The 14,384-nt window shown below is 42.1% G+C and overlaps 1 protein-coding gene across 1 annotated transcript in view; it reads right to left on the reverse strand.

The window, feature by feature from the left end:
- Positions 1 to 14,384, reverse strand: part of LOC115456575 (MLX-interacting protein-like) — a 141,744-nt gene that overhangs the window by 22,128 nt on the left and 105,232 nt on the right. Inside the window, exon 10 of the mRNA XM_030185753.1 lies at positions 6,258 to 6,357. Coding sequence (XP_030041613.1) covers positions 6,258 to 6,357 — 100 coding nt within the window. The remainder of the gene's footprint in view (positions 1 to 6,257; positions 6,358 to 14,384) is intronic.

Here is a 14,384-nt window from a genome sequence, read left to right on the forward strand (position 1 = left end):
GGACCAGCCGGCGCCTCGCTCGACGGTACCGGTGGCGCAAGCACCCCCGGTACCGGAGGGGTAGGGCGCAACAGCTCTCCCAGGATCTCTGGGAGAATGGCCCGGAGGCTCTCGTTTAGAGCGGCTGCAGAAAAAGGCATGGAGGTCGATGCAGGCGTCGATGTCAGAGTCTGTTCCGGGCTGTCCAGAGTGGAGCGCATCGACACCTCTTGGACAGAGGGTGAGCGGTCCTCTCGGTGCCAATGCCTGCTGGGTGCCGACTCCCTCGGCGACCCAGAGCTCTCGGTGCCGACACGGGAAGGGGACCGGTGTCGATGCTTCTTCGATTTTTTGGAGCGAAGCACGTCACCGGCGCTTCCCGGCACCGACGAGGAGGACGTAGAATCCAACCGTCTCTTCCTCGGGACCGAGACCGAAGAGGGTCAGTCTCAGGGGGGCTGTACTGCAGGAGCCCTCAGGGTAGGGGGAGACCCACCCGAAGGCTCACCGCCACCAGCAGGGGAATGGACAGCCCTCACCTGCACTCCAGACGAAGCACCACCGTCCGACGACATCAGCAGACGAGGTCCCGGTACCACCGACGTCGACACAGTCGTCCGATGTCTCAGCGCCGATGCAGAGGGTCGATGCCTCGATACACTCGATGCACTGGCGGCCGAGGATGAAGGTCTGGACGCTGGAGACGTCGATGCACTCGATACCCCCGGTGCCGATGCCGACGAAGAGCCCGAGAACAAAATGTTCCACTGGGCTAACCTCGCTACCTGAGTCCGCTTTTGTAAAAGGGAACACAGACTACAGGCCTGAGGGCGGTGCCCAGCCCACAGACACTGAAGACACGACGCGTGCCTGTCAGTGAGCGAGATTACCCGGGCGCACTGGGTGCACTTCTTGAAGCCACTGGAAGGCTTCGATGTCATGGGCGGAAAAATCACGCCGGCGAGATCAAAACTCGAAATGGCGAAAATTGGCACCACAAAAATAGGGAGAAGAAAATTTCGACCGAGGCCTAACTAAGGCCTACCCCGACGACGAAAGAAAACTTACCGGGGCGAAAAGCTCGAAATACGGGAAGGGAAAAACCAAAAAGTATCTTCCCGAAACACTTCTCAAACTTTCTTTGAAAGAACGAGTCGAAAACGACGCGCGAGGTCAACTTTCCAGGGCACGAACGGCGAAACACGACCGTACCGAGCACGGACAAAAGAAGACTGGCCGGCACGAGCCGGTTTCGGGCGGGAAGACGGCCGCGCATGCGCGGTGCACATCGGCGCGCGAGGGCTAGCAAAGGCTTTTGCTAGTGAAGATTCCGATTGGAGGGGCTGCCGTGGACGTCACCCATCAGTGAGAACAAGCAGCCTGCTTGTCCTCGGAGAATATCAGTTATCTCTTAACGTGACTACGACCAAGGCATTGGGGGTGTCTTGAACATCTCTTAGGGACCTGGGGGGAGATGCATTAAACTCCCCACAAAAAAACCTGTACCTTTCTGATCCCCACTGAAGCTTACCGATTCAGAAAGAGTGAGCCATGCAGGAAGGAAATCGCATGCAAATTAAAGCAGCTCAGTACAGGAAAGTGCCAGTTTAAGCATGGCTGCTATGCATGTGCCCAGAGCAGCTGAACAATTACCCCACCCCCCTTTCCAGAAAACCCCCCACCCAATCTGTCAGATTTGGCAGAAATAGCAAAAAGCACTTTGGAAACCGTCTCATACATCTGCACGCAGCTATGGAATGCACGACCGAAGGCCATAAAAACAACACAAGACCTAACCATCTTCCGAAGGCTAGTGAAACAGATCTTTTCAAGAAGGCATACCATAAACATCCATCTTAAATACTAAATAATAACATTATACACGATCTATACAAGACCAAACTTTTATCACGTGACTGCCTAACCTCTTTGCTACTAATGATCAAGCAATACCACTTTAAACCTTATGTCAAATAGGGTCTCTCTATAGTCGATGACCTAACGTATGTTACAATCCAATTTATTACTCAGGAACCTTCTTGCAATACCATAATGTATTCTTCTTTATCATGTATGTCTGCACATGGTATATATATATATACCATGATCTGTTCCATATATATTATGTTCCATGTATGTTACCATGTATGTATGCACCTTATTGCAACACCATTTGTAATTCTGTTACCCGGAAATGGCAACCGCCATTACAGCAAATGTAAGCCACATTGAGCCTGCAAATTGGTGGGAAAATGTGGGATACAAATGCTACAAATAAATAAAATAAATGCTTCCGCAGCAGTGATTGGGGACAGAGCAGGAGGGGATTGTCTGGGGTGCGATGTTGATCAGGGAGGGGCATGAGGAGGGACTGGTAGCAGCACTTACAAGGGACAGGGAAGTGGATCCAATGCTGTACTGATTGGGGATGTGGATAAAATAAACAGAACAGAGAACCGCATGTAAACCATCTGGAACCGATCAAAAAAAACATAGTTGGCCCGGTAAGTTACCCCCATAATACCAACTAGACTGCTCTGCAGAGATGCCACCATCATGCAACTGCTCCTGACCACCTGTAAAAATTACCAAGCAAAAGTTAGGGGCTACTTCTGTACATCGCTCAGATAAACGGCTGTGCATTGCTCAGAATACACATTTGATTACTGATTTAGTCATTTAAATGCATTAGCATATGCTTCACGTTGTCTGCTGCCGTTCACAGAAACTAGACTGCAGAACCTCTCTGTGCATCTCCCGCTGAATAATATACTTGGTAAACCGTCTGGAACCGATCAAAAAAACACAGTTGGCCGGAAAGTTTTGTGCATCGGGCCCCTGGCCTGGGTAAGAATAGAGAAGGATTGGAAATTGCTGGGTGAATTGCGAACTTTGGGGGTAACTTTGAATTCCTCCCTTATGGTTATGTTCTCGTTCAGATTAATGTACAGACACCTGTACATTACATTTTTATCAAGAACAAATCTTTGTAGCACATATGAGTTTATCTTGTTGGGCAGACTGGATGGACCATGCAGGTCTTTTTCTGCCGTCATTTACTATGTAACAGAGATTTGTTTTAATGTTTGGGCTCTGCAGTTAGTGCAGAATACCACAGAATCATGTATAAAAGGCATGGAACCAAACAAGCTCAGGGTTATTAGATGGCCACACCAGTAATTGGGAAGCAAAGCTAGTCCTGGGCAGACTTCTACGGTCTGTGCCCGGATTGTGCCTGGACATATTCAGCTTCAGTAGCTGGAGAACAAGGCCAGTGCCAGGCAGACTTCTATGGCCTGTACCCTGAAAATGACAAGGACAAATCAAGATCAAGTATATGTAGTACCACATCATACCTTATGCTATGAGCTTATCTTGTTGAGCAGACTGGATGGGCTGTACAGGTCATTATCTGCTGTCATCTACTATGTTAGATCTCCCCTGTGCCTATTTTCACTCTAGGGTATATACATTCAAGGTCTTCAAGTCTCTTTTCATATCTCTTTTGGTGCAAACCCCATACCATTTTTGTCACCTTTCTCTGAACCGCTTCAAATCTTTTTATGTCCTAAGCCAGATACAGCCTCCAAAACTGAACACAATACTTCAAGTAGGGCCTCACTGACAACTTGTACCAGGGCATTAACAACCTCCTCTCTTCTGCTGGTTGTGCCCCTCTCAAGGCAGCCTAGCATCCTTCTGGCTTTTCTACCATCTTGTCACGCTGTGTTGCCACTTAGAGATCCTCAGACAATACAACTCCAAAGTCCCTCTCCTGGTCTATGCGCATCAGCCTCTTCCCCCTATCACATATTTACAATAACATTCAAGTTTTATTTGAATTACCACTTATCAAATATATATTAAAACGGTTTAAACTAGAGATAAAATAAAGAAAAGGAAAAAGGTAAGATGGAAGAAATAGATATGAAAGGGACCTAGGTTACAAAAATATTAATATATTACAAAAAGCATAGTTTGCAAGAGATATTAACAATTAAGCTATGGCACAAAAAGGAGGGGAGGGTAAAAGAAGAAAGGACAAGACTGCATAATGTCTTCCCTATGTTTAATACTGTTGCAAAAAGCTTTCAATTTTTAGCTACTTGTTTGCAGTTAGTGAGGGCTAATCGTTTTCAGCTGAATGTTTCTAAATCACAGATTTTATTTTTGTCTGGCAAGACTTCCCCTTCTTTGGTTCCAGAAACCTTTGTATTCGATTCTTTGAAAATTCTCATTGTGCGGAGCTTAAAGTATCTTGGGGTTTGGTTGGATTCTAATTTGTCATTTTCAACTCAGATATGTGCATCTGTTCAGAAAGGTTTTTTTTCAAATTATGTCTGATTAGGTGACTGAAGCAGCTGTTGTTGCCCACTAATTATAGGTCTGTACTAAGGTTTGTGATCACTCCCCTTGTTTGATTACTGTAACACATTGTATCTTGGGTTACCTCTACATAAGATTTGTTCTTTATTGCTCAAAATGCTGCTACTCATTTCCTCACAGATACCTCTCAATTGGCTTATATTACACCAGTACTTAAGGAGTTGTATTGGTTACACGTGCAGTGGAGAATCAGGTTTAAAATCTTGTTGCTAATTTTTTCAAGGCTTTAAGTAATGATGTGCCAGTTTCTATGGCTACTTTTTTTAAGTTTATTTATTTTATGGCATTTGTATCCCACATTATCCCACATCTTTGCAGGCTCAATGTGGCTTACAATTTGTCATGGATACTGGAAATAGCAGTGAAGATACATTTGGTTTACAGAGGGTTATGTGTTACATGGTGGTGAAATACATGATAGTGTTAAAGCAAAAGACATTATAAGACAATTCTACAAGTTTTAAAGATTATACAGTTACACATGTTGATCTTTGTGATATATCTTGTCGAAGACATAGGTTTTCAGTAGTTTACGGAAACTGGTCAGTTCATAGACCGTTTTCAGGTTACGTGGCAACGCGTTCCAGAGCTGCATGCTCGTATAGGAAAAGGTAGATGCGTGCATTAATTTGTATTTCAGACCCTTCCACTTGGGAGGATGAAGATTAAGGAATGTGCGAGAGGATCTTTTTGCATTCCTATCAGCCTACTCATGCACTGCATTCTGCAGACAAACTTTTGTTTGATATTCCTTCCTTTCATCATATTAGGTTAACTTAGTACCACTTGACTATTTTGTTTTTGTTTTGTTTTTTACATTGAGGGTGCGAGGCAGTGGAATTTGCTGCCCTTTCATTTAAGAATTATGACTTCACTTCTTCAGATCTGTAAATATTTGAAGGCTTTCCGTTTTGCCCAAGCTTTTACGGTGGTTTAAACCTGGGTGTTCAATGTTTTAGTGATGGGTTTGTTTTAACTAAGAATCTTTTATTGTGAGTGTATGTGTATGTATGTCTTCTTTTAAAATTATATTAGTATGTTATGCTGTGATCCGCCGAGAGTTGTAGGATCGTATGGAATAGAATATTTTTAAATAAATAAATAATTGCTCTGAAAGTTTATAAGAGATCATTCCAGTCAAATGGACAGGAGCAGCTTGTTCCAAAGTGTAGGAGCCACTACCCTGAAAAAGGAGTTTCAGATAAGGTCCATATGTAATTGAAGATGAGAGGGAACAACCATAAGGTTTTGATATGATAAGCAAAGAGTTTGTGCATAGGGTAATAACATAGTCAAAAGAAAAGAGGGCAACCCAAAATAGTAGATCTGATGAGCTCCTTTGGATTTCTTCACCCCAAGTGCATCACTATGCATTTTTCACATTAAATTTTAACTGCCAAACATAAGGCCGTTCTTCTAATTTTTGTACACCACTTCTCATGTGTCCCTCTGTTGCAAATCTTCGTCTTATCTGCAAAAAAGCAAACTCTTCCATTTACAAACAGCTAATTGGGGAAAACGAGGCAAGAGGCAGCATGTTGCATGCAAAACTGCAGCTGACTGGAACAGATAGATCCACAGACAGAGGGAAAAGCATTCACAAGTTGATTTAGGCCTCTGAGCCATAGTTTGCCCACTCCTGTCCTACAGGAAGCTAAAAACATCTGAATCTTTAAATATATGGCATCATATAGCTATGCAGTGTGCTAAATTAAATTCTATACTGTCAGATGATATTACATTCATACAGAGGAGTATCACAAATGTGTGTAGATAGCTGACCAGGGCATTCAGTGACATTTGGACAGCAGTCTCATACCCAAGAATATATCTGGTAGGAATAGCTATGATGTAATATGGTCCTTGCTCCCAACACACCACAGAATTCTTACCAGCGTTAGATGCCCTAATGGAAAGGGGTATTATCGCTCTCTCTGTTCTTGATGCTGGGTTCACCAGGACTGTGGAGGGCAGATCAGGAAGTTTGCACACCTAATCAGGATAGGGCAAGGTTAAACATGGAAGAAAGAAACAAACCAAGACAGAAGAGAAGAAAGAAGAAAATTAGGAAAATGGTCAGAACCAGAATGAAAAATAAAAAGAGCTGTTAAAAAGTGGATACTATTATTATTATTATACAAATTGCTTGGAAATTTTAAGGCCATCAGTTTTGCAAAATAAACAAACAAACAAATACAAACTATCCCATTTGGTACAGTATACATTTTGTGCCAATATCTCTATGATTCCAAGGTCTTTGAGTAGGACCCCAATTAATGGAGTGAAACTGAGTAGCACTGGCTGTAAAGTGTCACCCATGAAGATTTATTTATTTTTGTATTATTTATTATGACTATTATAAAACACTGTGTATTTCTTACAACAAAATGCACATACTAATGCGGTGGTTAAAAATGGAAGACAATATTTCAGTCTGCCGTAATCAAAATTTGTTTGTTCTAGAAAGGGACTTTAATAGCAATAATCTGAATTATATTTAAAAAGTCTGTAACAAAAAAAATAATCCCTAACATACATTATAACCAGTGCAATTCACCACTGTGAACCAAAAACTCCAGACAATATATCAAATTTTAATAAACATAAAAATATGAATATATTTAACAGCCATTTATGGGGTGCACTGACAGCCGTAAAGGATCACTGTTGTTATTGCCTACTTTGAGGGCAAATAACATGACTTGCTCCAGATCACAGATACAGAGGTTGATTCTGGACTAAAATGCACAAGTTCTCAACTCCCAGCAATGAACTCCACCTTCCCCTCTTCTATACAAAATAGTCATGAATTATGACTTATTTAATTGGATATTTATCCCATCTTTACAGTGGTGCTAAGGGAAGGTAACAAAACACTCACAGTAATAATTACATAACTACAAACAGCATCCCTGGTAGCAATACCCTACAAAGTATAGCTGTTATTTGATCAAAACTTTTAATCTAAATTAGATGGTAGATTACACTTTTTTATCGCAATTATGTTTGTAATCAGAGTCCTGAACAGTACAACACACCGATAGTTTTGTTTTATTTTATGTTATTTTATATTTTAATGCATAAAGGCATCAAGATACATCCTGTACAATCATAACATAACCACTACAACTTTAAAGGGTGTTACATAAAACTCTGAACATATACACCTCCAGTGCACAAACAATTTCTTAAGTTTATAAGCAAACTCTCACACGGATATGATTGATGTCTATAAAATCCCAAGTGGTGTAGAACGGGTAAAAGTGAATCAACTTTCTATTCTTTCATAAAGTACAAAGACCAGGGGACACTCAATGAAATTACTTGGAAATACTTTTAAAACAAATAGAAAGCCATTTTTTTCACTCAAAGAATAGTTAAACTCTGGAACTCGCTGCCAGAGGAGGTGGTAACAGCAGATTGTAAGCTCTTTGAGCAGGGACTGTCTTTCTTCTAGGTTTGTACAGTGCTGCATACGCTTTGTAGCGCTATAAAAATGCTAAATAGTAGTAGTAGTAGTAGTTAGCGTATCTGGGTTTATAAAAGGTTTGGACAAATTCCTGAGGAAAAGTCCATAGTCCACTACTGAGATAGACTTGGGGGAAGCCACTGCTTGTCCCAGGGTTGGTAGCATGGAATCTTACATTTGGGTTTCTGCTAGGTACTTGTGATTTGGATTGGCCACTGATGGAAACAGAATACTGGACTAGATAGACCATTGGTCTGACCCAGTATGGCTTTTCTTATGTTCTGATTCACTGCTAAAATCAATTTTGAAAACTAAGTTCTTATCCAAACTATTCAACCTGGAGAAAAATCTCTTACGTTCAGTCACTTTTTACAGTCCATTAGCTCTCTTCAGACTGCAACCCTCTATGAGTATCAAGGCAAACCTTTACCAAACTGCAAACCAATGTGTCCAATGACGTTAATGCTGTCCACAGAGAGTCCAAGGTAACCTGAACGGGTTTAGTTATAGGTGGTCATTTGATAATTATATCCAAAGTTGCGGCAGCCTTCGTGTTAATCTCAGGACTTACTCCCCCCAATGGCCATCATCAAACTGCACAATTTCTAAAACAGGCAAAGCTCCCAACTCAACCACATCTACTCCAAACAGGGGTCGAGCAGATGTTAGCAAGATTACTCTTGTTGGTGAGATTCTTTGCTGCACTTCCCTTCCTGCACTGCCTGTAGATAAACTGCTTGTGGATCTCAGATAGCTACTACAGCCCTTGACCTGCCCGGCTAATCCTTTTGATCCTGCAGTCCAAAGACAATATAATCTCCAGGTCAGATTGGGGGGGTAGAAAATTCCTCCCACCTGATACAGCAAGCACATCAACATCGGAACTATATGGGGCCACAATAAGGATGCAATACCGCAATCCGGTGCAGAGAAAACAACAGAGCTGAGGGAAAAATCTCTAAATTTCCCCTCTCTCTTCTGCACGGTAGTAAATGTGGGAAAACCACAAAAGCAAAGGGAAAAAGCAGAGTCCAGCCAGTAGTGAGCTCACTTGCACATTCCTCTTCTGGCATCATTTAGCCCTCTCTCAAAGCTAAATATTGCACTAAACAGGTGATATCTTACACTTTTCCAAGGTAATCCCAGATACAGCATATTATAATAGCCCTTCTCTGTTGCATTCTAGGTAGTTCACCATTCTTTCCTTCAGGAGAGCCTCCATTATTTTTCCAACCACTGAAGTAAGGCTTACCAGCCTGCAGTTTCTGACGACTTCTGTGTTACCACTTTTGTGAAGGGGTACCACATTTACCCTTCTCCAATCTCATGAAACCTCTCCTATCCCCAAGGATTTATTAAACAAACTAGGAAAAAATGCCCGTTTCTGAGGGCAATGAAACGGGCGCTAGCAAGGGGCCCCCTCCCTCCGTCCCTCCGAGCTACTTGCCTTGTTAGTTCGCTGTGGCGTTTCGGTTTCGGGCCTTGAGTGTCATAGCTCCGCCCTCGACGTCATGACGTTTTGACACGAGGGCGGTGCAGACACTCCAGGGCACACCGGATATCTCGGGCGCCTCAACTTCCGTGGAGGCTTCAGAACGTTGGGGTTGCCTTTTATATAGAGAGATCTTTGAGATGACCCACTAGAACTTCTCTGAGCTCCTTCAATATCCTGGGATTTGATCGCAACCAGTCCCATGGCTGTACACTTGGTTTTTCTAAGTTGTTCGTAAACACTTTCTTTAGTAAATGGTATAATATCTACTCCATTTCCATATATACCTTTGTCAGCCAACTGAGTTGCTCCTCCAGAATTTTCTTCCGTGAACACAGAATTGTTTAGCACATATGCTTTTTCCTCATCACTTTCCACATAGCAGTTCTTAGTATTTTTCAGTCTCACAATTCCATTTCTTGTCTTCCTCTGTTCTCCAATATACATTTTTAAAAAAGCCTTGTCACCTCTCTTTACATATCTAGCCATTTTTTCTTCTGCCTTTGTTTTCGTCAGCTGTATTTCTCCCTTCGCTTCTTTGCGTTTTACATGGTATTCTTTTCTGTGTTTCTCTTTCTGCAATCTTCTGTATTCCTTGAATGCCGTCTCTTTTGCTTTTTCTTTTTTTTTTCAGCCACCTGTTTGGAGAACCATATTTGTTTCCTTCTATTAACTTTCTTTACATAAAGTAATGTTGCCATTTTTATAGCTACTTTCAACTTGGAGCACTGTTTTTCCATTTCTCTTATATCCTCCCATCCTATCACTTCTTTCTTCAGGTATTCTCTCATTTTACTAAAATCAGAATATTTGAAATCCAAGACTTTGAGTTTGTGTGTCCACAGTCCGCTTTAGATCATGAGGGGGTGGTTTGGCAGTCTGTCTTCCTTGTTCTCTCTCTATTGTTGAGATTCCCGCTTCTACCTTTCTCTATCTGGAAATTCTAGCCCTTAAGATTACCTCTCCATTTCCTTTCAGCATACCAGTCTACTACTGCCCCCCCCCCCCCAAAAAAAAAAAAAAATCTTTTCAAGAGAATGGGATTCTTTCTTGTTATATCTTGCTGAAGCAAGGACCCGTCTTTCCAACTAAATAATAATGGGTGACTTCAATATACACAAACACCCCGACTTCTCCCCAATCAGCAGCGTTATCATTCCTTAAGGACGCAGGTCTACTGAAAATGATCCACTGCCCCATACTCTAGATCTGGCCACTTTGCAGGATAATTGTCCACGCCATTACTTCCGTGAAGTCTCACTCCTTAGCGTGGACCAATCACTTTCTTTTTTCACTTTGAGCTCTCCTCCTTCTACTCATCCTCAGGATCCTCAAGAGCTTAGCCTAGAATGGGTGGCAGAGCTGGTGGTTGGGAGGCGGGGCTAGTGCTGGGCAGACTTATACGGTCTGTGCCGGGGCTGGTGGTTGGGAGGCGGGACTAGTGCTGGGCAGACTTATACGGTCTGTGCCGGGGCTGGTGGTTGGGCGGCGGGGATACTGCTGGGCAGACTTATACGGTCTGTGCCAGAGCCGGTGGTGGGAGGTGGGACTGGTAGTTGGGAGGCGAGGATAGTGCTGGGCAGACTTATACAGTCTGTGCCAGAGCTGGTGGTGGGAGGCGGGGTTGGGGGTTGGGAGGCAGGGATAGGGCTGGCCAGACTTATACGTCTGTGCCCTGAAGAGGACAGTACAAATAAAAAAGTAGCACATATGAATGTATCTTCTTGGGCAGACTGGATGGACTGTGCAGGTCTTTTTCTGCCGTCATCTACTATGTTACTATCATGTCATGCCCCCTCATTCCCTTACAAATTTTCAGTCGCATTATACTTTTAAAGATTCTACTTCCCATACCTTCCTTTTCTACACTTTTCCCATTTTCTTTCACGTTCTCTGCTGGAATGAGACTCTCTCTCTGCAATTCTCTCATCCATCTAACCACACTGCTGCTGGTGATTCGGCACTGCGCAAGGAACCTTGGTTCCATAATGGCCTCTGTTTACGCCATCAAGTGAAGAGAGCAATGCCACTGGAGGAAACATAAAACCCCTGTACCAATCTCTGCTTTAGAACTGGCTAGCAAATATTATCATTCTCAGCTTAAGTCTAAAAAACACCTAACACCTACTATACTCATCTTATCGCCCATTTTGGATCAACTGCAATCTTTTAATGCTAGAAACTGATAATCCTAGATACAATGAATTGCAATAGTTTTTGGTTTTGGATATAGCTTCACACTTCTTTCAGTAGTAGCTCAATAATCAATTCTATTTAAAAACATACTAAATTTCTAGGTTCCTGAAACAGAACAAACCAATGTATCTCACACACACAAAATATGTTCTAACCACTTGAGAGATTTGAGACAACATAGATAAACATGAATGTGGAATTGTCTTAAAGGTGGTTTTATTAGAACTGTGTTTTGAACCTTCTGTACCAGTGACTTAATCCAATCAATTTGGTTATATAGAATCTGGTGGCTCTGGTGTTTTAAAGGTGCTTTTATTAGAACTGTGTTGTGAACCTTCTGTGCCAGTGACTTAATCCATCAATTTGGTTCCATAGCATCTGGTAACTCAGACTGTGTGCCTCCGGAGGAGAGGCAATTGAGTACTTCTGTGTGGTAAAAGAAAATACACTTGGCTTATCTTGAGAGCTGTCTGAGCTAAGCTGGGCATTTTCAGACTTGGTTTGATTGTAAACTGATGTTATCTGTGTCCTTCTCTTAATATCTACCTGATAAACTGCTGACTGTACCTCCTTCTATTCTATCCTATTTTTTAAAAAAACCAGACCTGTCTTTTCACTTGCAGATGGTCTGACTCTACAGTCCCACCTACCTACCCTCTAGGTGAACTCCCTTTATATAGGACCCCTTTATAAATGTCAACAAGTATATTTATTACACCCTAATTAGTCAATTCTGCTCCTTGAAATCCCCTATCACAGTTCACCTTTTCACACTTGTGAATCACATCAACATGACTTTCATTCAGTGCAATACATGTTCTGCTTTAATCCTAAGGCAAACTATATGGAACCTTAGAGTTTGTCCTATCTTCAAATATCAGCTTTGAAAGACGAGATCAACAACCTAGTGAAATGCCTTTCAGGATCATCAGCTACCAGATGTACTGACCAAATACTGAATGTGATCCTAGAAAACAGCAAGGCTTCAAATACTGATATTGTAATTCATCTGGGGACAATGACCTGGCCAACAATAGCAAGTTTACAGCACAGAGAGTGTTCCAGAAGCTTGGGAAGGGACCAATATCTTTGCTTCGGACTACGACTTTTTCTGAAATAATTCCTACATGGGGGAAGTGAGAGGAAAACCTATGTAAAACAGTGGAATTCAATAAGTGACTTGAGTCTTAGTGTAATGTAAAGAAGAAGGTTTCAGATACATAGGAGCATGGGGTAATACGTGGAAAGATAGCAGGTTGTACTGTGATGGGAAAAAGGGTCCTTGGGGACAAATTCAAAGGCTATGTTTCTAGACATTTAAACTAGAGGGTGGGAGTGATAAAAGAAAACAAGGAAATTCAGAAAGTCACCCCCAGAATAAACATGATGGCAGAGGGAAAGGTCATCTAAATATAAAAAATCACCCAAACTCACTAAGCACATGGAAAGCAATGAGCACAAATGCTCACAGTCTAAGTAAAAAGGTTCCAAGACTTGGAAGCCCTGGTGTCTGAAGAAAACTTGGATATTATTGCTAATACAGACATGTGGTTCAATGATTTCCATATCAGGCTTTAATCTTTTCAGGAAGGACAGGGAGGTCTGAAGAGGTGGAGGAGTGGTCCAAGCTAAAGGCTGCTATAAATATGGCAACTGATCTTTACGCAAGGAAAGTAAACAAAAACATGAGAAACGGGAAGCCTATATGGTTCTCCAAACAAGTAGTTGAAAAAATAAGAGCAAAAGAGGCTTCGTAAAAGAAATACAGAAGAATGCAAAGAGAGGATCATGGAAAAGATTATCTGATTAAACTCAAAGAAATGAAGAGGGAAATACAGCTAACGAAAGCACAAGTGGAAGAAAAAATGGTTAAAGATGTAAAGAGAGGTGACGAGACCTTTTGCAGATATATTGAAGAAAGGAAAAAAGATAGGAATGGAATTGCAAGACTGAAAGATAATGAGAATGGCTATGTGGAGAGTGATGAGGACAAAGTGAACATGCTAAACAATTACTTCTCTTAGGTGTTCACATAAGAAAATCCTGGATGACCGCGGTTGGCTGCCAAGGGAATATCTGGGAATGGAGTGGAAATTGCGCCATTTATGGAAGAAAGCATTCATAAACAGCTTCAGAAGTTATGGTGCTGGATAAGATACATCCAAGGATACTAAGGGAGCTCAGAGAAGTCCTGGCGGGACCTCTTAAAGATTTATTTAATAGATCTTTAGAAATGGGAGAGGTTCCGCAGGATTAGAGACGAGTGGATGTGGTTTCTCTTCACAAAAGTGGAGCCAGGGAAGAAGTGGGAAACTACAGACTGGTACGTCTCAAGTCAGTGGTAGGAAAAATAATGGAGTCCCTGCTGAAAGGATAGCTAACTTTCTAGAAGCCTGCGGGTTACAGGATCAAAGGCAACATGCCTTTACCAAAGGAAAATCCTGTCAAATGAATCTTACTGACTTCTTTGACTGGGTGACCAAAAAATTGGATGAAGGACGTGCGCTAGATGTAATCTATTTGGATTTCAGCAAAGCTGAGAGGGCTGAACTTAGGATCAAACATGGTGAACTGGATAGGAAACTGGTTGACCGACAGGTGGCAGAGGGTAGTGGTAAACAGAATCCGTTTGGAGGAAAGGAAGGTGAGCAGTGGAGTTGGGGCCGATTCTGTTTAATATATTTGTGAAAGATACTGCTGAAGGGTTGGAAGGAAAGGTTTGCCTTTTTGCAGACGACATAAAGATAGCAAATAGAGTGGATAACCTAGAGGGAGTAGAAACAATGAGAAGGGATCTCCAAACATTAGAAGAATGATCAAGGGTTTGGCAGTTAAAATTTATATAGAAAAAAATTGAGGAGT

The sequence above is a fragment of the Microcaecilia unicolor genome, chromosome 1 (genome assembly GCF_901765095.1).
Source record: "Microcaecilia unicolor chromosome 1, aMicUni1.1, whole genome shotgun sequence".
NCBI lineage: Eukaryota > Metazoa > Chordata > Amphibia > Gymnophiona > Siphonopidae > Microcaecilia > Microcaecilia unicolor.